Genomic DNA, 23,318 nt, shown 5'->3' on the forward strand with positions numbered 1-23,318 from the left:
ACCAATCCATTCAGTGTTTCGCGTCTATGGCAAGCACGTGACAAATAACAGCGTCACATTTTTATTCTGTACGTCTTGTACTCGCTGGCCTTCACCGACACGCCAACACACGCTGTGAGCTCATTTGTCAACCGATATAACCTCCCCTCCGTCCTTCAGAAGCATTGCCAAATGTCCAATCTGATTAGCAGAGATATTTTTAAATTGCATCTTTGTTGAAGGCTGTGTTTTTTTTTCTTCCCAGAGCAACTGCGTAAAGTATGCGCTACAGTAGTCAAATTGTTGTTGCTGCTTGTGTCATTGAATATTTCCGATTGTGTTCACATTGTGATGTCCTTTGGGGTGCGACAGGAGACCCGGCCGTTTTCTGTGTACATTTAAATCTGATGTTGAAACATTTTAACCAAACCCAACTTTGATGAACCCGAGTCACCGGTTGTGCGGTAAAGCTTCAGTATTTTATCAGGCGTAAAAGGTCAGGTTGCAGCCCAGCAATTACCTGCTCACGCTCCTGATCGGGGAAGAGCCTGGAGTAGAGTTTCTCTAAACAGCCCCGAAGAGACTGTTTTGATCTATCTTCTTGGTTCTTTCGGTAAAGTCACGTAGAAGGGAAGTAATAAAATAATAAAAATAAAACATAATAAAACAATTCTCACGACGTTTCGGCCACAACGCAAGCAGCCATCCTCAGGCGAAGAATGAAACACCCCAAGCTTGGAGCGTATATTTAAGCTGGGTTAGAGGGGGGGGAGGTGGGAAGAAGAGCGCCTAAACAAAATAATTTGCATATCAAGAGGAATTCAGCATATGGAAAATGCGTAGGAGGTGGGCGGGGGGGGTTCCAAATCAATACTATGCCCGTGCATTATGCAGGATTAGCAGCATCAAAGGGGGGGGGGAAGGGGGGTAGCATTAACAAAGGATCTACTCTTCTACACGAGACAGATGTCTCGGGGGGGGGGGGGGGGGGAAGTGGGGGTAACCACACATTACCAGAGGTGTGGACTCGAGTCATGTGACTTGGACTCGAGTCAGACTCGAGTCATGAATTTGATGACTTGCGACTCGACTTGGACTTGCATAACAATGACTTTGTCCCACCTATGAGATGTGGACTCGAGTCATGTGACTTGGACTCGAGTCAGACTCGAGTCATGAATTTGATGACTTGCGACTCGACTTGGACTTGCATAACAATGACTTTGTCCCACCTATGACTGATGTGGACTCGAGTCATGTGACTTGGACTCGAGTCAGACTCGAGTCATGAATTTGATGACTTGCGACTCGACTTGTACTTGCATAACAATGACTTTGTCCCACCTATGAGATGTGGACTCGAGTCATGTGACTTGGACTCGAGTCAGACTCGAGTCATGAATTTGATGACTTGCGACTCGACTTGGACTTGCATAACAATGACTTTGTCCCACCTATGAGATGTGGACTCGAGTCATGTGACTTGGACTCGAGTCAGACTCGAGTCATGAATTTGATGACTTGCGACTCGACTTGGACTTGCATAACAATGACTTTGTCCCACCTATGAGATGTGGACTCGAGTCATGTGACTTGGACTCGAGTCAGACTCGAGTCATGAATTTGATGACTTGCGACTCGACTTGGACTTGCATAACAATGACTTTGTCCCACCTCTGCACATTACCCCACCACAATGCGACCTTGCAATCGGCCAACTGTGGCATCCCGATGTAATCTGTTAGGTGGACAGCAGAGGGATGGATTTAAGAAACATGCCCCACTGGTATCAGTTGACACGAAGGGAGATCGAACCGCGACCTCTGGATTGAAAGTGCAGTGTGCTAACGTTGACAACATGGCAGCATGCATTATGAGCCATATTTTTTGTATGTTTACTGATAGTTGTATTGTTGTAGTGCTGCACTTGAATATTGCATACGTGTACAACAGGTATATACCAATATTTTGAGAGAATATGGTTAAAAAGGGTAAGTATGGTAAAAACAACCCATACTTTAAGCCGGACATTGCATTTGCTTTTAGACAGTGTTTGCATGTAGTTTAGACTGGAGTGTCCTCAGATTTGCTCTAAGCGTGATGAGGAATGCATGTGGTCGACACTTACGGTTGGGGGGGAGGGAGGGTGGGAGGTGGGTAGTGAAAGAAGGCCGTGGTAATTTAACTTTTTTGGTGGCTTAGCGCAGAGAGCAGCGTTACGCTTGAAACGCGACAGGTTATCCAGTACGGCATCTCTTGGCCGTACCGAGGCGAGAGCTGTTGGCGAGCTTAGATTAATGTGGCCCCCACAATGAGTTGCATGGTCGGTTTTGCGCTGGTTCAAGCTGGACGCATTCCGACAAGCAAACGAAACCTCAAATTTGCTTCACGCGCACATTGCGGTTTGCGCTGAAGAATTGTGTTTTTTCCACACTTGACGGCGATGCGATCGGTGATGGAGTTTCAAGTACTTTTTCAAGTGCTCATATCCTTTGGGTTTTGTATTTATGGCTTTTATTTTAGAGCTGGTGGGTATACTCTGCAGTAAATCCGTAATTATTTCTTGCAGGGCTTTTAGGACGTCTCAGGTGAAAGCAGAATTCAAGTTAAGCATCTGCATCACGCTCATTTTCATGATATTTAAAGGATTATCAAAATGCCGGTTTCTTCAAATATATCTTAAACCAGAGCTTCTCATTTACACTTCAGTAGCCTAATCTTATATATACATTGCGTTTTCCTCTGTTACCGTGTGGAGTGTTGGAACCCTGTGAGGTGGCATTGTTGAAACACACACAAGTCTTCGTCCAAATAATGTCAAGAAGTGAGGTCCAGTGCTCCAAATAATCTGGGAACTCGACATTTTACGTGTTAGTATAACATGAATTGAAACTATGGGGGACCCTTTTCGCCTGTATCAAGATATTAAATGATAACCACAGTACTTGTGGTACAAAAAAAAATGCAAACGCATTTGCTTTCATAATGTAAGCATTGTCCTTGAAACTGATTGGCCTGTACCAGAGGTGGCTTCCTTTACTGCCGTGTCCCATCAGTGCTGTAGAAAAAGTTCCACCAAGTGGCAAAGAGTTCATCATTAATACTGGCAAAGGAGGTCTCATGATGTGGCTGCTCACCCCGAGCTCGCAATGGCTCTGATAGTGGCATTGTCTTTGTGCTGTTCGACTTTTGGCGTCCTCTGGTCTAACAATGTTTGAGACGAGGCTCTAAAGAAAGCTGTCTGTGGTGTGGATCAATCAGTTTCAAAGAAAATGCACATATCTTCTTGGTTTTTTTCGGTAAAGTCACGTAGAAGGGAAGTAATAAAATAATAAAAATAAAACATAATAAAATGAAACAATTCTCACGACGTTTCGGCCACGACGTTTCGGCCACAACGCAAGCAGCCGTCCTCTTCACCTGAGGACGGCCGCTTGCGTTGTGGCCGAAACGTCGTGAGAATTGTTTCATTTTATTATGTTTTATTTTTATTATTTTATTACTTCCCTTCTACGTGACTTTACCGAAAAAACCAAGAAGATGAATCCCTGCAGTCACGAAAGCTTTAAATCGAAAAATGCACATAATGTCAGAACATGTTTTTTTTTGCATGTTCACCACGAGTAAATGTGGTTAATGCAGACATGATTCCTTGCAAAGGTTTAAGTTTGGTGTTTTAATCTCTTAACACCAGAAAGGGGAAAACCCTATTATCATCAAGCAAATCTGTTTGCATTTGTTTACCACGAGTTTGTGTGGTTGCGCAGACACAATGCCTTGTTATTGGTGTCTATTTGGTGTTTGAAGATATTAACACCTGTATTTACATCAGAAAGGTTTAGGACTTTTTATCATTGAATATGAATTATATTTGGCATTCAAATGTAATGCGCAATCATAACCCACAACCAGTGCAGTTTTAGTTTCTTTTAAAATAAAAATTAAGTGCATTTTTTTTTACATAATAAAACTTGTTTTAAATATTCGCATTGAGAAAATGTATTGGGTTTGTAAAACCTGGTTTTTGGACTATGGTGCAAACTTTGTGTACAGTACATTAATCCTAAGTAACATTGCATTTAACATTTACGGATTTTTTGAATGCATGCTCCATGAGTTAACATTCAATATTACGTGGTATATATGAAATAACATGACTTAAAAATATTGTTGCAATTTATCCCACTGAAATACATATCACTCACATAGTGTCCAAGTTGGAGGATAATTTACTCAACTGTCCAGAAGCTAGTCAGAAGCCCTAGGGATATCTGTTTATTTTACTATTTTTCAACAGAAAAAAATTCTTGCCAAAGCTACACCCGACTTCTGGAAACCTACAAAATACAAGTCCTTGTGAAAGTCACAGTGTTTGTATTTTTCCTATGCGAGTTGCCGTACCTCCCACCATCATGGCTCCATCTTTTCTAAAGCTGAACCCGCTCTTGGCTTTCGTGGCACCCCGTTCTCGCTTGTGCCAGACACATTCACCTTTGTGATTCAATCCTCCAGTTCGTGGAATCACATGTGTGAAGGTAACTGATCATACCAGCACCAAGTCTGAGCGTCATGAGCACCCCCAGGATGTAATTGAGACGCATTGGCAGGCATGCAAATGACCTGATCATTTTCCCACACCGTCAACCGATTACATAACAGGTGTCATTGTATCAGTGCTAATTGTGATAATTATTTTGGGATTAAGCAGATAAAAGAATAAAAATTAGGAGGGAGCTGTATTAACTAGACATGTGAGAAATGGAATACTCTACTTAACTTTGGAAATATATCAGTAATAATAAAAAAAGGGAACGTTTACAGCCCTTTGTTAGTCCACTACTATATGGAGGCCTCCCTATGCCGTGTTCACCACTGGTCAGTTGGAGTTGGTGAGAGGAGGAGCCCAGGACCGGTTAAGCTATCGCTCACCACAGCTATTAGCCGTGGCTGGGAATCTAACTCAGGTGGCCAGATTCAAAGTGCACCATTGCATGCGACGACACTAGGCAGCCAAATGCATCGCCTTGGCGAATTGCTGCATTGTTGTTGATGGAGGCATTGGTGAGTTTCCATCAAACATTGGACAAAAGTGAACAATCGCCAACATGGGATTTGTGCCAATTGAAGATGCATGGAGATGAATGGCATTAACCGGTACAAATGTAAGCATCTATATTTACTTGATGTGATGCTCCATCAAGGCTGAAGGAAGCCATGGAAAGACAATTGTCTAGCTCTCAGATGTGTCTTAAGGTCATACCGTGCGTTCTTCGGCATGGTGTCAGATGTTTCGGCTACACGTGCTGGGAACTTCGACGTCGGAGAGCTAGACAGCTCAAATGCAAAAACAAACGCAGCAGGAAAAGGTGATTTTATTCCAAAATTCGTGATTTTATATTTGTATGCCATGTTTCAGAACCATGATTCTGCCTTTTATTAAAATCCAACTAAATCAAATATGTTTTTGTTAACATTTTCACTTAGTTCAAAACCTAATATTGGCAATGATTCACTCAGACTTGCACCACTGCATGGTGTAATTGGGCATTTAGCAGTGCTGCTCGCTGACTGGCATTGAGAAATGGCATCACTGACCCGTGATTTATGGCTCATTGGGCAATGCCTTGAACCACTGCCAATTCTCACTGTGTTGTGAGATTACCCAGGGTGTCTTGATGATAGCCATCATTGTGTCTGTGAGTGTTATTACCCAGAGTGCCTTGTGATTAAAGACCATGAAATATACACAAGGTACACGTGTACAGGAACATCACCTTTGTTGTTGGGATTAATTGGTCACACTTCACCACAATAGTCGAAGGGGCTTGGTAAAGTTGGGGATCAGAGACGTGGGAGCATAGAAGTATTGTATAACAATGGGTACCGCCACACGGTTCTCTGCTGCCCACCATGTAGTCCCACAAAGTAGATGGTGCTATTAGTAATGAAGTAATTATTTTGTCATTTACAACCGTTTGTTTATACACTGATCTGATCGGTGAAGGTCTTCCCATGCTGTGCTGAACATGGAGATTGACTTATACTTCATTATGCTGGTTAATGTGGGTTATCAAGATGGAGTCGGAGGGGGACAGTCTGAAAACTGGTTCAGGCATCACTCGCCAATGATGTTTGTTTCCTGGAATCAGTTTCAGCTCGCTGAGGTCATAGCGCGGGGCTGTAGGAACTGTGCCACTGCTCCACACGTAACACCAACAGCAGTCTTAATAATCAAACAACTCGATATCCCTAGGGGTGTCAGTCTTTGCCAGTATTTGTATATTTTTTACATTACAATATTAGAGGGTCCAACCTTGCAGTTACTAGCTCGCACCGCTACTGGCAGGAGAGTCTCTGCGACAGGGGGCTCTACTGAGGCCCCTTTAGAAGGCATTTGTCCTACTTGTCCATGCTGGTCAGGCATCATTGCAGAGGTGGGAGTACCCATACTTTACCCCCCACTAAGCGCCACCTGGCAATTGTGACTAATTCTGCTCATGCAAAGCCTAGCGATATTCTAACTGGTTTCAGCCCCCCTTTGCCTTCATAAACCCGTACAAACCGGCATGGGGAAGTATGGTCGTGCAATCCTTATGCCCAAAAAATGGCATAGGAAGGCCTTCGTCCCGCAGTGGAATAACAAGGGATGAACATTCTTTATTATTACTTGAACCTTGCAGGCATTCATTTGTGCAAAAAAAAGATTTGCTGCTTTAAATAAATAAATGTAAAAGAGTGTTTTAAATAGTCATTCTCCACCTTTTTGCTTTGTTTCGTCGGGTGTGTGCATATGGGGACATCTAAATGTCAAAAAATCGGCGCTTCTTCGCCGCCATGGCACCAAAACCGTGCCGAAGAACTAACGTTGCATGCCGTGAGCATCGTCTCCTTCATGGGTGGCTCGCCACCGGCTATGGCCGCAGAGACTTGTGTTGCGTTTTGCCTCGTTCGGCGAGTTTTGCCAAATAACAATTGCGGCTGCCGGTTTTTGATAGGCTCCCGCGAGCTATGTGGACGCCCGGTTTCCGCAGCCGAGCGCGTAACAGGGTTGCGGCAAATTGGCCACGCAGACGCCGGCCTGGTAATTGTATAAAGGGAGAGCCCCCTGCGTTGCGTGACTGCTCGTTCGGTCGCCCGGGAGAAGTTGGGGGATTTGAGGGGCCGTCGTATTCATGGAGTGCATTCCGTATGCCTCTGCTTCTGTAAGTGACCTGCGGATTGTGGGCCCCCGCGTGGGCGTTCAAATTGTGGATCCGATGCGGTGCCATCGCTGTTTGTTGTAGTAGCTGCCTGTCGTAGCCATCTGGTGTTTATTTTAGAAGTCTGGTGACCGGTTCTTGCCTTCTTGATTGTTTTGTTTAATACGATGTTGGCTACTCTGCATGGGTCGGTCGGTGGTGCGGGGTGGTAAGTTCTATTCCAGGTGGCTTCCAGCATTTTTGTCCTGACACTTTTACAGCCGTTTGTTCTAATTTCTCGTGTGTTAGAATTATACAGCCATATTCTAATTCAGATTTTGGCAGGTGCTGTACATTTTTGGGACTGCGCCATTACCGTATTGTGTTTTCTTATGAAAGTATTGCCAGTGATTATTTAAATAACTCTTCTTTTCCACGAATTTGTGTATTTATGATGATGGGGTTTTTGTTAAATTTAAGTTCACTATAATCGGTTGTAACTTGTTTTATACAACTGTAGGCCAAGAAGGCGCAACGTGGCCATTTCAAATGACTCCCATTGTTTTCTCTCTCTGTCTATGACGAAGTCACTTGAATGTGTTCCCCTGATATGAGATCTGGGAAGCTATGCAATGTTTAGCCTTGATAGTGCTTGAATAGGCAACCACCGTGCACAAACGGATTACCAATAGGCAGCTACTGGGCTGTGCTACATTGTGGGCAGCAGAGGGCAGTGCAGAAATACATTGCTGTACTGTGCTTCTATGCTTCCATGCTCCCCATCTTCACCAACCCGCACTGACCAGCATGGTGAAGTGTGGTCGCATAACTCCTATGAAGCACAGAGTGTGGGTAAGCCTTCATCCAGCCGTTGATTGACAAAACGGCTGTTAATGTGCCTCTCTCTCAGCAGATATTCGTTGAACTTTATCTTGCTGTGTGCGGTGCGGCGTGCCATGGAGATGTCTGCGTCAGTATTTGAAATTAGTTTTGATTTGTACTTTACTTTAGCAGTGTTTATTATCCTAGGTATGCGGTGTCGGTTTTAACTGAGTGTGATAACCATCAATGACTCATTAAGAACTCAACAAATTGGTAAAATTGTATACATTTGCAAATACTCAGCAGCACAGACCTTAACTGTGGAAGTAGACCAAACATTTTTTGTGTGTATATGCTAACGATTGGTACAGCCTGTTTGATTATTTACATACAAGGAAGTGATTGTGTGTATATGCTCGTGTTTCGAGTGGCATTGATAGACATCATGGGACCTCCTTTGCCAGTACCAAAATATGAGAATAGGTTTTCCCCTTTTTTCTGGCAACAAAACAGGTGTTGAGATGTTATAACACCAAACTGAAACCTTTTACAATACTTGTGGTCAAAGTATTTTTTTGTTTGCATTCTGACTATAAGTATTGTGGTTAATGTAGACATGATTCCTAGCGGGAAAGTCACAGCGGAGGTCTAATTACATGCATCCTGTAGATATTTGGCATTTCAAGTGCTGCACTTTCAGAGTGAAACGTTTCTCATTCTCAAGAAAGTGTATATTAAGATTAATCTCCAGATCATTAAAAATAATAAAATAGAGAGGTAAAAGTATCGGTTTGGCTCTTCCAGCAGACCACATTCGATTGGCTCTTCCATAGCAGGTGTCGAGAATTGAATGATTTTAACTGCAACTTTTAGGTCATGTCCCCTCTTAGCCATGAAAAAAGCAAAGAAAAAGATTGCACCCTTAGATTATTGGACACATAGACGATAGGATTTTTAAGAATCATTTGGGGCTGCAGATAATAGGAGTGACACATAATAGGGCCATTAATAAGAGGATTTTAACCATACTCATTTTTTTTTCTCAAGTGACCATGTCACCCAATTAAATTTTCACCAGGTTGGAAAAGCAGTGCAGTATTATTTCCACCTGTGTCGCTACGTCAGTGTGTACAACTTTCACAAGCCCATGTTAAATATTGACTCTCTTTCCTTGTAGGGGTCCTCTTGGTGGAGTAAATTTATAGAACATATCCTAAGGCAGTTGGGAAAAATCATGCATACTCACATGTAAAAAAATTCCAACATGCGTCTTGGGAAATATTGCAGTTTGGAAGCTGTCTGGTGGAAGCCTTCAGAGGAAATAATGTTTTTCCTCTAGGCTCAGTCCCCCAGTTTTTGGGTAATCCTGTGATGCACCTGCAAGTCCCTCATAGTAACACAAATTTAAGCTCTAGGTTTGTTCATATTACTGCAACTTAACGAGAAATGACTGATGGACAAATGGACAGTTAATGCCCAACTGACTTCTTCCTTAGTTGTAAAGAGAACAGTTATTTTTGAACATTGCGTGTATGGTAGCTCTTACATTGGCTGCATGTGTGATGTAAACCCATGAAATTAAACATCTACGCACGCTTACTTTTTACACCCCCCCCCCCCACCTGCGTACGTACGCCTGACGCACCTCCCCCCCCGAATCCTATAAAACGGCCGATATTTAATCCACGTTAGAAACGATCAAGGATGAATAATATTAACGTGTTTAAGCAAACAGTCCACCGCCGGACTATCGAACTGATTTGAAGGGCAATGTAGACAAATTATTATCAAGGCTTCACCCTCCACCCCCCCCAGTTTCCTATGCGTACACATATTGTTAGTAGACCCCCCCCCCCCATACACAAGCGTACTCGTTTGGCTTAACCCCCCCCTCCTACCTCCATGCGTACGTACTAAGTGGATGGCCCTCTACCATATAATGAAGGTCTGTTACAATACACTGGCCTGCTGTGTTGTAATTTATGACCGTGTACAATGTACACAATGACATTCTCTGATAGACGTTAACTCTCCATTATCTGTGGGCAGATTATGCGAGTTGCCCGAGTTATGTTTCAACAAAAAAAATCTATATATTTACGTGCACATTAGTTTAACACTTAGCAGCTCCTCACTGTCCCAGGGTCAGTGACTGTGCGTCGACACGACCGCAAATATATCGGCAAGTAAACCGATGATAATAAAGAATGATGGCACATTCTACCACATTCTATGTCTTCACCCCCGTTATATATAGGTAAGTGTTTTTGTTTTCTGTGTACCCACCCCTCCTCTCCCCATTAACCGGAGAATTGAGAGTTGATTTTCCATCTCATTGTTTTCAAATCAGACCGGACTCAACTTTTGTGGCAGGCATTCAAGTCAGGGAGGCCAGACAACAACCACCCTAACTCAACAAACGAGCCTGAAGCCGTCATTCCAAAAATCTACTTTGTACAGGGTGTGGACAACTCATCCGATTAATTTTTAATTGATGGCATCGCCCGTTCCGAAGTGCAGCGGTGCTCGTCAAAACGATGCTCAAGTTGGCAAACAGGTCGCGCGCCGAAGGTGCTGTGCATAACAAGGCGGGGATCGCGTTACGTAACTTGGGTTTTTTTCTCTCCCTCGCAGTCGTTTGAAGTCTTAAGTCTTGCGTGCTGCGCTCTAATGAGAGCTTAACTCGGCGATGTGTTGTGACGGCACTGGCATTTCATCACTCGGCCACCACGGGGCTCAGTCATTGTTCTGTTTTTCTGTTCCCTCCTGTCGGCTCACGAGTGACACTGGGGCAGAATGAATTTGTCCTTGTACTCGAGTGTGGATTCCGATTTGCGGTGTCATTTCTGTGTTCGTTCGCGTAAAGTTCCCGGACTATTTTCGCTTTTCTTCTTGAACTTTCCTGTAAAAAAAAAAGCGTCGACTCTTGTCGTAAATGCAGGTTGTTGTTTTCTTCTTAGGTTTTTTCGGTAAAGTCACGTAGGTCAAAATTAATGAAAATAAAATAAAATAAAAAACAAAAATCACGACGTTTCGGAGGCAACACAAGTCTCCGTCATCAGGTGGGACCGTCACAGCCAGATTAGCTGCATCAAGATGCAGCTAATCTGGCTGAAACGTCGTGATTTTTGTTTTTTATTTTATTTTATTTTCATTAATTTTGACCTACGTGACTTTACCGAAAAAACCTAAGAAGATGATTCCTTGCAGTCACGAAAGCTTCAAATCTAGAATTAGGTTGTTGTTTATTTGTTCATTTATTACTGTCTGCAGTTTTGAGACCCCGAGGATTCTCGTCATCTCAGCAGATTACTTTTGTTTGTCAGCATTCCTCATCGTCCTGCACCCTGATCCGTGTATAAGTATTTGGGGTCACTGTTGTCTCGTTAAAGCACATTTCCTAGTCAGATTCCAACCACTTGGGAATTCACTAATTACCGACCGTAAGAAACATCCATTCACTCACGAATCTGAAGTTCCTTCATAGATGTAGATGTCATAAATAATATCATCGGCTGGGGAAACTAAAGCTCAAGTCTGTAAGGATTGTACTTAAACGTTTCTGGTTAATGATTGTGTTTGCTTAGTTAAATTATCTTTATTTTTGTTCGTAGAAGAATGTGGTCTTTTATTTGTTTATGTTTTAAACCGGTTCTCTATTCCTGTAACATGTACAGCACAGACCGATACTCGCTGTTTGTATCACGATCTATGTAACCGAGATTGTGTCACTAAGATCTGTGCTGTACGACATTTATACTATCGCAGGATGCTCATGAAATCAAGCATAGCAGCTCATTGAGCCCTTGCTGCTGAAATGAATAAAATCAAATAAATCTGAAATCACTCGTAAACATTTAATTGTATGGCCAATTAGTCATTTTTTGTAAATAAACAATTTTCATTTATTTGATTTAAAAAAACGTCTTAACATGACATTTTGGGAAATGTTAATGTGGATAAATATTTTGTGTTATAATATTTTTTTCTTTTGTTTGTTATTCATTAAATTGTGTTGTCTATAGCCCAACATGCGAAACATTAACTCCCATCTGTCCCTCGTGAATAATCATAGTTGAGTTCACTTTCATTCTCTGAGTCACACTTCTCTCGACTAGGGTAGCATCCTGTCACGTGCCCTGTTTCTATCAACATTGGGTTAAAAAAACATCTAAAAATAATTAGTTTTTTTTTACATGTGTAATGTAGCACTCATAGACACTGTCTTGTTAAAGTATGTTTTTCTATATTTATTGTCTATTATGGTCCGCCTGACTCGATGGCATGTTAACGGGTAGACGCGAGTTGGCTGTGGACAGTGGGTGACTTCATGTAACTGATACATGACATTCACCTATATAGCTGGCTGACTATATTGTAGCCGATGGATGAGCAGCTACAGCAACGATCTATAATCTCCCTCTAGTCTTCCAAGACGATAAGGCGACCTGCTCCCAGACGGTGAGGACGATCCACTCCCAAGGTGACGACAGCGACGACGGTCCAACCTCGATTCCCCACAGCAGCCCTGAGCCCCGCTCCGCGCTGCCTTTTATCTCCCCCTCCGGCTCAGCCACGCCCCTCGACTCAGCTACGCCCGTTTTCCCGAACTCTCTCTCGCCTCATTTGACCCTGCCTGTCCCTGTCGCTTCAATTATTATTTACGGCACTAGGCCTGTCCTTACACATGTTTCTGTGTAGGTATATCATGAGGTATGGGTGAAGCTGTGGGGCAATGATAATAATTAACATTTATAAAGCACCCTTAAACAATCGTTCTCGGGGTGCTATAATGGCAAGAGATAACTCTGACAGCCAAACTCTTCCCCCCCCCCCCCCCGTGCCTAATTCCTACAGCCAAACTCCTCCTCCCCCCCGCCTCCCATGCCTATATAAAGCCACAACAGCAGATCATTTTTCTCACCTGAAGACGGCCGCTTGTGTTGCGACCGAAACGTCGTGTTTTCTTTCATTATTTTTTCTATCTACGTGACTTTACCTACGTGACTTTACCGAAAAAAAAACTAAGAGTATGAATCCTTCAGTCACGAAAGCTTCAAATCAAGAGATAAAGCCATTTTAGACATATGCGTTTTTAGTCGCGATTTGAAGATTTTTAAAGTGTCTCGGAAGTCCTGACCTCAAAAGGCAAAGAGTTCCAGAGTTTGGGTACCGCAATTGCAAAGGCAATGATCACCCCAAGTGAGAAGCCGAGACCGTGGGGCAGTTAGCAATGCACACTGTCCATGGTTCATAGCGTGGTGTGATTCACACACCGCGCTATGAACCTGGGTACCTGAACTTGAATCCCGGCCACGGCTATACCATTAATGCCGAGCAGTATTTGAATGGTCCTGGTCCCCCTTCCACAAATCTGCATGAATCTGCACAAATCTGACATGATGTGGGGAGGCTTTCATCCAGCAGTGGATTGATAGAGGGCTGTACATCTATTCAATTATGTATCATTGAGATGGATTATGAGTCTCCAAACTGGGCGTTGCCAATTTGTGATCAATTTAATTCAAACAAAAAATGGTCCAGTCATACATGACCAGGCTGAGCTCAATAATGCACTTCACCTGAGAACGTGATGTATTTGCGGTTTGCCGTCTGGAATCAAACCGTTACTTTGATCCACGTTGTCAAAGTGCTCTCGCCATGGCCATTATAAGACTCCCATGAGCCACCCAATCCCCTACTTTCCTGTGACTCTTGGTGTCTGTGGAGTTTAAGGGGTGGCCACAACAAACTATAAACAAATATTCTAAAAAGGCTATGCAGAATGAGTAACAGTACGATCTGCTTTTTATCCATTATGCATTCTGCTCTCACCCCTTCTGGATGCGGGGAAAGGCTGCGACATCCGTCGCTTTAGTTTTGCTTGTTTTTGACTTTACTATAAGAATTTATATGGGGAGCGGGCAGAGCCTTCAGCAAGGGAGGGTTGGTATTTTTATTATTTTATTATTTCCCTTTTACGTGACTTTACCAAAAGAACCAAGAAGATGAATCCCTGCAGTCACGAAAGCTTTAAATCGAAATTCAAAGGGAAAGGGTTGCTTTTGGCACCTCCAGCCTCGATCTCTCCCCCCCCCCATCGCTATGGGGCTGGTGGGAACCACCGCCTTGCGGGAACAAAAGCGCTCGCTCTGGAACACAAGTTTGGTCGCTGGTATATCAGCCATTGTGAATTTGTGAATCGAAGAGTGCCCTTGGTGTCCCTTTACATTGCGCAACGCACTTGCCGGACCGCTTAACAACAACATTTGAGCTGCATGTATTGTGTTTCGGGTGCGCGGTGTGTGTGTGTGTTTGCACGTCCCCGGCATTCATTGATGGAGAGATAGACGTTTAGTGTGCTCGCGCAGTCCATATTCACCACGAGCGTGTTTGTGTTATTCATATTTTTGCCGACTGACACTAAAAGTAAACGTGTTTTTAAGCAGTGACGTAGCTATCAAAGTGTGCAAGTGGCGCAGCTGTGCCAAGCCCTATAGGGGCCCAGGCTCCGCTGTCCATTGCAGTGGGTGTAATGGACAGGTGGCCTCATACCCCACCACGTCATGCCAATGTGTTTTGAGAGAAGAAAAGGCAAAATATATTCAGTGAATAGACTCTTGTTCTTCTCAGATGACCTGACAAACTGTGGCCCTTGGCTTTGTGAAAACTCACAAAGGTTTCCTTTCCCCTGGTTTTCACCACCGCCACCTGTCTTACGGAGCGGCCCACTTTGGCTGTGCCGGTTTTGTTGTGCCGATGTGCATGCAATCTCACACTCGCCTCCTCCTCCGAGTGCACAAAGACAAAGATCCCCCGTGTAGCCTTAACAAACGGTTGGGGCAAGTGCTGTTCGCGAAAACCTATGAAGGCCTGCGCAGCACGAGGGGGTGATTGGCCAGCACCACGCCCGGTCACCTTTGTCTCCCTCGTGGCGATGTTTACACACCGCACCGTGTACTCATTTCAGTCCGAGTCGACCTAGAGGAGGCCCAGTACTGGTTCAGATAATTGTCACTGGTGTTGGGCATAATTGGCAATCGAACCTGGGCCACTGGGTTTGTAGGGCAGTGCGCTTACAGCAACATGATCCTCCCCTCCACGTACACATCGGCATGCACAGTCGTGTCTCCCTGCATTTCTCCACGTGAACAAATTTATTTAATTGTGCTTGAGGAGTGTGCGCGTTCTGGTTAGTGGTTATTTTGACGGTGACCACCAGTGCACACCCAGTGTCGTGGGCAGATGCACCACCGGCCAACCGTCTGTCGGCTAAGCTGTAACACGGCGATCCTTCAAAATTTCACGGTGCCTCGAAAGGGCACCTCGGCTTGGCACATTCACAATGGTGACATCACTTCCACACTTCGTGGTGAATAGCGGCCGTCGCTGTTGCTGCAGTCAGAGAGGTGTGCGGGGGCCTCAGCTCCGCTGGCAAGAGGAGAAGAGGAGGAGGACCTGGGCCGGGCCCTATCCCGGGATCGCTCCTTCGATAGCATCATCAGCGACGCGCACGCCACCCTGCCCGACGACGTGAGGAGGAACTTCAACGAGGACGACTACCAGTGTAGGCGACTCCGCACTCGGCAAATGTGCCGCACAGACCAGAAATCGGACGGCGAGCTCCACGTTTAATGCGTAGGGTTTCGCGACCAATATTGTCAGTCATTTCCCCACAATGCTTTTATACAGCATTTGGAAATGTGGCTGAATGTAGATACAATATAAATCCAAAGTATATTTTGCATTGTTTACAGAAAAACCTCAACGTAACATTGTTTCAATGGACAGGAGCCAAATTTAAGGTCAGATGTGGAAAACTTTAAATCGGAGCGCTGACTGTAATTGCCTCGATGGAATACAGTATAATGCACAACAATATAACAAGGTTTCACTGTATTTACCATTGCTTAAGTGAACTCAAAATATACCCTGTCGCAGCATTAAGTGTACATTGGACTTTCTCATCTTTCTGGGTCTATGATATTCCTTAATTGTTTTTCTCCGTGCTCCCTCGTCCCCCCGCTTACCCCGCAGACCACCGCCACTCGTCTCACAACATCCACAAGGCGTTCTCCTCGCACCTCCCCGTGGCCCAATCGTCTCACCGACGCAAGGGCCATGGGGCGCCCAAGGGGGCGGCCACTGCTGGTAAGGCAGTGCAGCGACGCGGCAAGGCCCGGCCGCCCGACACCCCCACCATCGCCGAGGGTCAGGAGGCGGACGCGGCCAGCCCCGCAGGGGCGACGGGGGCGCAGGGGACGGATGCCGCGATGGAGATCCCCGGGGACGCGGAGCGAGGGGAACGGGACGCCCATGTTGAGCAGGAGTGCGAGCGCAAGGAGGGCGACGGCTCCAAGGACGCGTCTTCTCCCGTCACCGTACGTTTCCCGATCGAGCCATGTCGCCACGAAGTTGCAGCCTGGCCATTCTGCCGGCGGTGTGAAGTGGCCGCTCGTTGCTTTTGTCTCGCCCGTAGTTCAGCCTAGGCGATGACGAGGAGGAGGGTATTGGAGCGGCTTGCGGAGTCGCCCGGAAGGAGGAATCTCCAGAAGACGATGGGGAAAAACGCCGGCGACCGTCACCCCAGCGAGCAAACGAAGAGCATGAGGGGTAAGCAGAGTGGAGATGATAGCCACAACCTCCGAGTGTAAATTATAACTCGGTCTACCCCCCTTTACGCCTTCGCTAGTCTGGCAGTTACCAAAATATGTTTTGACCTTCATGAACAAGGAAGCACAAGTTCCACCTGAGGCCCTACTCTTCTCTTTAAAAAAATGTAACAGACCGTTAAATGTGAGGTTTTTTGCACTGTGTCATTAAGATGCATAAATATAACGAAACTTGAGTAAAAAAACACTGTCTTCATGTGTGTGTGTGCGCATTGCTTCTAATGGGTTTCTTTGGTGAAGCTTGGAGAGGTGGGGTGAGGTGAGGTGAGGTGCTGCCTGCTGACACTTTCTAGATTCTGCGTGTGCGATGAGTTGCTATGCCCATTGTGTGCCCCGCAGATGTAAACCTTGCTATTACTGTGGCCTCAAGAGTAAGAGGCCAAGTAAGATGAGGAGAAATTGGTCCGAGACACGCGCATAACGATAGCTGCTTCTCAAATATTTATGAGCTTTGCACGGGAGAGAGCGCGTTACCGTTATGAATGGGGCCTGGTGTTTTGTGCCTCACGTGTATGATGGAGTATTAGGTGCATTGCGTTGCGTCTGTTTTGACTTCAAGCGGAAGAAGAACAGAGAGGTACGCCGTTAGTCCGCTAACTACGTGGCCTTGTCGACTGTGTAGGTTTTTGCGGCCGTGCCGTATAGCTCGGCGACGTGTTTTCGGGCTGTACCCCGCATGCCTGATTTGACACGACGTCCGACATCTTGATCCACGTACTGGGAGCTCCTTCAGTTTCTAAAGAATCTCCCAACACGTGGCATGTTGTCCGAGGAATTTGCTTGGCGTGCCCGCAACTTCTCCCCACGCTGGGGAGCTTCTGCAGTTCTCCAGTTCCAGTACGTGGAGCGACACGTCGGACGTCGTGCCGAACAACGCGCGTGGGTCGGTACAACCTGAAAACGCATCGGAGATCTGCGCTTGACGTCGTCTTTCACACGGCACTGGTTTTTTGTTCCATGGCGGCGGTGCAGCGAGCGGGCACGGGCGGGGCATGGCGCATGCCGCGCGGCGGTATCGCCGCCGTCATCGTCGTCAGCGGTGGCGGCCCACGGCTACAGCCTGAGCTCGCGACGCCGCATCGGCAGCATGACGGACACGGGCAGCGCGCTGTACGCGCGCGTGCCCACCGACGAGACGGAGGCCAGCACCCTCGGCAACGCGCACCTGGAGCACATGAAGAGTGAGTGGCGCGCGTGTCTTTATGCATATATGTTGAACTTCTTTCGCGCAGTACGTAGCCGACCGTGCTCATCGGAGGTGTGGGGAAACTAAACACGAAAAGCAGTTTCATCTGACCTGCTGCGGCCTTCCGCGGAACTTCCAGGGACACGGGGTCGTACGCGATTGTTGGAGGTTCTTCGGTGCTCCTATGAGAACCGCTCTGTAATGATGTGTAACGCTCACGTGACGCCGTTGATGTAATGGTGGCGAATCACTTGCGCGACGCGTTCGGTAGCCATCCATATGTAGCGTGCGACTGCTGTTACCAGAGCTGCTCCGACACTGTTGGCTGCTGTGTCATCTCGTACGTGAATTTTAATTATTAAGTTAAGCTGGTTCGAGAGTAATTTGTCCTATTTATTTTACGTGCATGTGCGTACGTTGGTTTTTGGCACAACCACTGATGCGATGTCACTGTTACTTAGTGGCAAATATCAGCTGTTGCGTGTGCTCACGTGTGCGTATTTTGGATACCTTCATTATTATAAACAAAATACATAACTAACATTCTCCGATTTCACAAGTTACACTCCTCCTTACATTCTTTCCAACAAAACTGTAGCCAAGATTGAAACATGTACCATGATGTTATCTCTTACAATTTGAGTTACAAAAGAAACAGTGCAACAACAAAAAAACAACCCCACAAGTGTCCTTGGAGTGAAAATTCAATCGAGTCCCTTCATGCACCCCCACGGGAGTCGTCCACACCCTGCGGACCCTCTCCCCCCCTCTCTCGCCGTTGACTCACCGCGCCGCATCATCAACAATTAATAGCGTATCACGTTGACCGCACGCAAATTATTTGTATGGACGGCGTGCAGTCATAATTTGTTTCCCTTGCGTCCGAAATTCAAAGTCCGGCTGGTCGCCTGCGCACGCGCGTGTGAGCGCTCGTCACTCGACGCACTTTCGTTTCCATTGCCCCGTTTGAATCGACGACTTCCCTGACGGTGATAATCAACGGTGAGCTTTGCCGGCTCGCTCCTCCGAGGTCGAATGCCTCCCCTCGTTGCATGGGAGGGCTGCCTTTTTGCGACGTTGGCTGCGCGAGCTAAGGTACGGCGGCTGCCTGCGTTAAAAATTGCGTCGCTCACGCGCGTGTAATTTAAACGCCTTTCGGGGGCATTTAACCCAATAAAGGTAGATGTTCTCTTTGACTTAAGTAGCGAAGTACGCGTTATACAAAATGCAGCCAAAAAAGTTGCCACAATTACCTTTGTTTGTCCAGGAAAACCTCAACGAGTCTTAAGACTCTGTCTCAGGAGAGTCATGCTGTATTGGGATGTTTGGTCAATTCCATTGTATAGAAGGAAATTGTAGAACCTGGGGAAAACCCACACACCTGGGGGGATAGCAGTGAAAGCTCAGCACGGATGGATTATGTTTGCGGTCCTAGAAACTCAACTAGATCTGCAAAATATAAAACAAAAATGTAATGGAATCTTTCAAAGTGTGCGCAGATGTTCAAAAGTAGAGGTTCTTTTGTAGAATGCCCAAAATTAGGCATGCGCTTGTAACTATTTTCAAGATTCTCAGACAATCGTAGAAGACCTGACTTAAATTAGCGTGTTTTATTTTAGCCAAACGCACTCAGAAGCAAACGGGAACATTTTCCAGACTGAGGTGCGCCTGTTTAAGAATGATGGAAGAGTAGCTGAGAGCAATGGCTGCCTAACTTCTCTGACCTTTGACCCCTGGCTTTTAACCCCCCCCCCGCCCCGGGCTCTCTCTCTCCTCCTCCACAAGCCAGGCCACCGATTTGAAGACGTACCAGGGGTGAGGCGTCACCTCGTCAAGAAGAGTTCCAGGTCGTCGCGTGCTCACAAGGCTCACTCCAAACCGGGTCCCAAGAAGCTCTGTGACCGCCGGCCACACGAGGTGCTGCTCGTGCTGCTGCTAATGTTTCTTTTGCTGCTGCTGCTAATGCTGCTATTTCTGCTGCTGATCTGCTATGTTGCGCTATATTTTTCTATGTGTCCACTGCTGTTGCTGCTGTTTTGCTACTGCTGCTTTTAGTGCTACTGATGATATTCCGTGTTCTGTTTTGGTGGTGTTCTGCTGTTGCTGCTATTATTGTTGCTGCTGTTCCTCCTGCTGTTGATGCTGTTGTTGTTGCTGCTGCTGCTGTGCTGTGTTATGGTGTTCTGTGTTTCTGCTGCTGCTGTTACTGTTTCTGACGCTGTTGCTATTCTGTGTTCTGTTTTGGTGGTGTTCTGCTGCTGCTGTTGCTGCTGCTATTGTTGTTGCTGCTGTTCCTCCTGCTGTTGATGCTGTTGTTGTTGCTGCTGCTGTGCTGTGTTATGGTTTCTGTGTTTCTGCTGCTGCTGTTACTATTTCTGACGCTGCTGCTATTCTGTGTTGTGTTTTGGTGGTGTTTTGGCGTTGCTGCTGATGTGGCTGTTGGTGGTTGCTGCTTCTACTTTGGTTACCGTTGATATGATGTTTCGTGTTGCGTTGTTCATGTGCTGCGGATGCTCTGATGTGTTGCTCTTGCCTCACCGTGTTGTGCTGATTGGTGTTGCGTGGGGTGTTTGGCTGTCCCTGCTGTTAGTATTCCGCAGCATAATCGAATGCGTTTGCCATTTAACGTAAGGTCACGCAGGAAGCCGTGCCATTAGAAAATGTACGTCCGCCTGGTAAACTGCGAATTGCAACATCTCTTTGAACTTTTGAAATGCTACTTTGGTTCTCTAGTATATCTGAACAAACGAAATGCATCACGTAATTTTCGAAAATGAATCAAGCGAGTTTTACCAGAAAATTACACGTGCTCTCAGTTTTAAAGTAGACAGCACATCAACCAAGTTGTCAAGCAAACACTGCCTGTTGATTTTGTCCTATTCTGCCTGCGATCATTATGGCTACGACAAATTCACCCCAAATGCGCCGGATGTTGTTGAATCTCGGCGGCTGAGCAGGCTTAAGCCTGGTCGGTATTCGGATGGGTGACACCTGGGGCTTGCCTCGAGGTGTAGGCTTCGGGCCGCAAGGTGAAAACCCAGCATGCACTTTCTTGCATGCACGCTGGGGTTTCTCTCTCTAGGTTCTCTGGTTTACTCTCCCATGCCAAACACTTACCAATGACATTGGCCAAACATCATAATGCGGGACCCTCCTGCAACACAGTCGGGGAGATCCTTTGAGGCTTTTCCACATAAATGGCATTATTTTTCCCAATGGAGAATGAATAACAGTTGGACTGAGTGATGCAGTTTATCACCGATCCATGCTGGCAACGTTCTGTAGAAGGCAATTAGTGTGTGCATGCAGTTGTTTCTGTTTTTTTTAAATTACATAGGCGAGCGGTATCTAATTTTCCACTTGTGTGTCCGGCCCACTGCAAGACAGTGTTTCCTATTGCACAGGCTTTGATTGGCTCCTAAGGGGTTTTAAACCGTGAAATTAAATAACGGGCGCACGGTTAGCTGACTAACAATCCAGCCCAGTCTGCCTTATGCATGCATGGCAACAGCATTACCAGGTGTTTTGATTAGCAGACCCGATTTATACATTTGTTGTTACAGCTTATTTAAAAAATCCTCTTTGGATTGATATTCGCTTGATTATTAACATTTTTATTTCTGCTCTTTATCATTAATTTCATGGAAAATATCACCTTTGATAGCGACGTTTTTGTTGTTGTAATCACATTTGTTAATCGGATGCAGTAAGGCTCACACAGTGTTAGTCCACTGCGGAGAGAGCGAGAGGAAACGGAGGAGGTGAGGGTTTACGGGCAGCGTTGCTGACATAGACTCGGTAAGAAATCGACGTTACTAAGAAGTACGCTGCAGTTACGGGACCACCAGGGCTGGGGCTGAACGGGAATTGCCGCGAGTGGCGTTCTTGCTGGCGAATCCTGCTTCTATCTTTGTGCCGGGACCTTCGGCAGATGCCGTGTTAACCGTCGTCATCATGGTGGCTCTGTGTCTACTTTAGTTAACTTTACCCAGTCGCGGTCTTTTTCTCCGCGTTCCAAAATCTCATCTCCTGCTCTCTCGCTTTGGATTTGCTCTACAGGCCAGGTTGCGAGCAAAATAATGTTCTTACTGCTCGGCGAAATGTTTATATTTCTGTGCTGTTAATTATATTTCCTTTCCTTGTGAAGTTATATTTTATAACTTAATCCTAAAAAAAAACCTAATTATTTGTGCATGTGCATGCCAAGATTTCTTGACGTATCTGTTTTAATGGTATCCTTCTCGTTTCCCTTTCTCTTTGGTTTTCCTTCACCAATGTCACCACCTCGTTTGCATCTGCTTTCCCTGGTACCTGCTGCGTGCTCACCTCTGACCCCTTGCCCTGGCTAGAGCTGTGAGGCCGCAATACCTTTTGACTCGCTGTACATACTTTTTCTTCATGCCGAACTTGTGTGACCTGGTGTCCGCCCCCCTCCCCCGTAAGTTCTGCCTCAATCTCTTCCTCTCCCTCTTCTCTTTTCCTCTCCCCTTTCTCCTCCTTTCACCATCCTACTCAGGTTTCTTTTCCATTGCATCTTTTTATTTTAACCTCTCATTTGTTCACATGTTTATTGTTCCCTCTACTGAGTCATAAGCATAAAAGCCACACCATTTAATACAATAAAATCTTTGAGAAACGTTAGAATACTTGTTTTGTGAAGAGAAAAAAAAGACTGCCACTCAAACATATTGCCTTGACCTATTTTCTTCGATTGTGCGGCCTATTAGCCGATGCAGGGTATTTTGTGACGGGCATCTGCTGCTGACTTACGCAAGATCGCAGAGTCGGCAAGTCATAATTTTTCACCTCGTTCCCGTGTAGCGCTCGATCGGTGCTTCTGGGAGAGTGTTGTTTCATATCCAGCCACGTGTCCTCTCCTGTAGAGAGAGCGGGCAGACGGGTGAACGGACGGTCGAGCGAGCGTAGGGCTCGCACCGCTGGTGGCGCACACGGAGCCATGCTGCTCTTTGCCGCTTCACGATGGTACGTGCCGGGCCCCGCCCCCGGGCGCGTGCAGGTGTTTGTGGAGCTCAATGAGCTGGTGATGGACCCGACTCGCCAGGAGCTGCAGTGGAAGGAGACGGCGCGCTGGATCAAGTTTGAGGAGGACGTGGAGGCCGAGACGGACCGCTGGGGCAAGCCGCACGTGGCGTCGCTCACCTTCCGCTCGCTGCTCGAGCTGCGCAAGGCCATCGCGCACGGTAACGTCGTCTCTGCATCGTCGCTGCACTGATGCGATTGTGGCATTGTGAGGTGGGGCGGAGGGAGGGGGGTGATAATGCTGTGTCGAAACACTTTCTTTCGTATGGCACTTTAAAAGCAACTGGTGAGTTTTTATAAAAGTGTAAGTTGAGTGGCGTCTGGGGTTGCCAGACAGATTCCATTTGAACCTCCTGCAAAAGCACATGTAGGACGATGATCCGTGATGAATTGCACTTCAGCGAAGTCACAATTAGGAGCCCAAACTGCTGAGTTTCTGGA

The 23,318-nt window shown here is 46.1% G+C and overlaps 1 protein-coding gene across 6 annotated transcripts in view; it reads left to right on the top strand.

Moving 5' to 3' along the window:
• LOC144934547 (band 3 anion transport protein-like) overlaps window positions 1-23,318 on the top strand; it is a 67,238-nt gene that overhangs the window by 22,379 nt on the left and 21,541 nt on the right. For 5 of the 6 annotated variants that reach the window (XM_078860450.1, XM_078860455.1, XM_078860453.1 and 2 more), the window contains 6 exons: window positions 15,360-15,546; window positions 16,017-16,360; window positions 16,459-16,592; window positions 17,624-17,832; window positions 19,627-19,754; window positions 22,855-23,038. In XM_078860450.1, coding sequence (XP_078716576.1) covers window positions 15,360-15,546; window positions 16,017-16,360; window positions 16,459-16,592; window positions 17,624-17,832; window positions 19,627-19,754; window positions 22,855-23,038 — 1,186 coding nt within the window. The remainder of the gene's footprint in view (window positions 1-15,359; window positions 15,547-16,016; window positions 16,361-16,458; window positions 16,593-17,623; window positions 17,833-19,626; window positions 19,755-22,854; window positions 23,039-23,318) is intronic. The other variant, XM_078860454.1, reaches the window with a different exon arrangement.

This window comes from Lampetra fluviatilis, chromosome 10 (assembly GCF_964198595.1).
Source record: "Lampetra fluviatilis chromosome 10, kcLamFluv1.1, whole genome shotgun sequence".
In the NCBI taxonomy this organism is placed as follows: Eukaryota; Metazoa; Chordata; class Hyperoartia; order Petromyzontiformes; family Petromyzontidae; genus Lampetra; species Lampetra fluviatilis.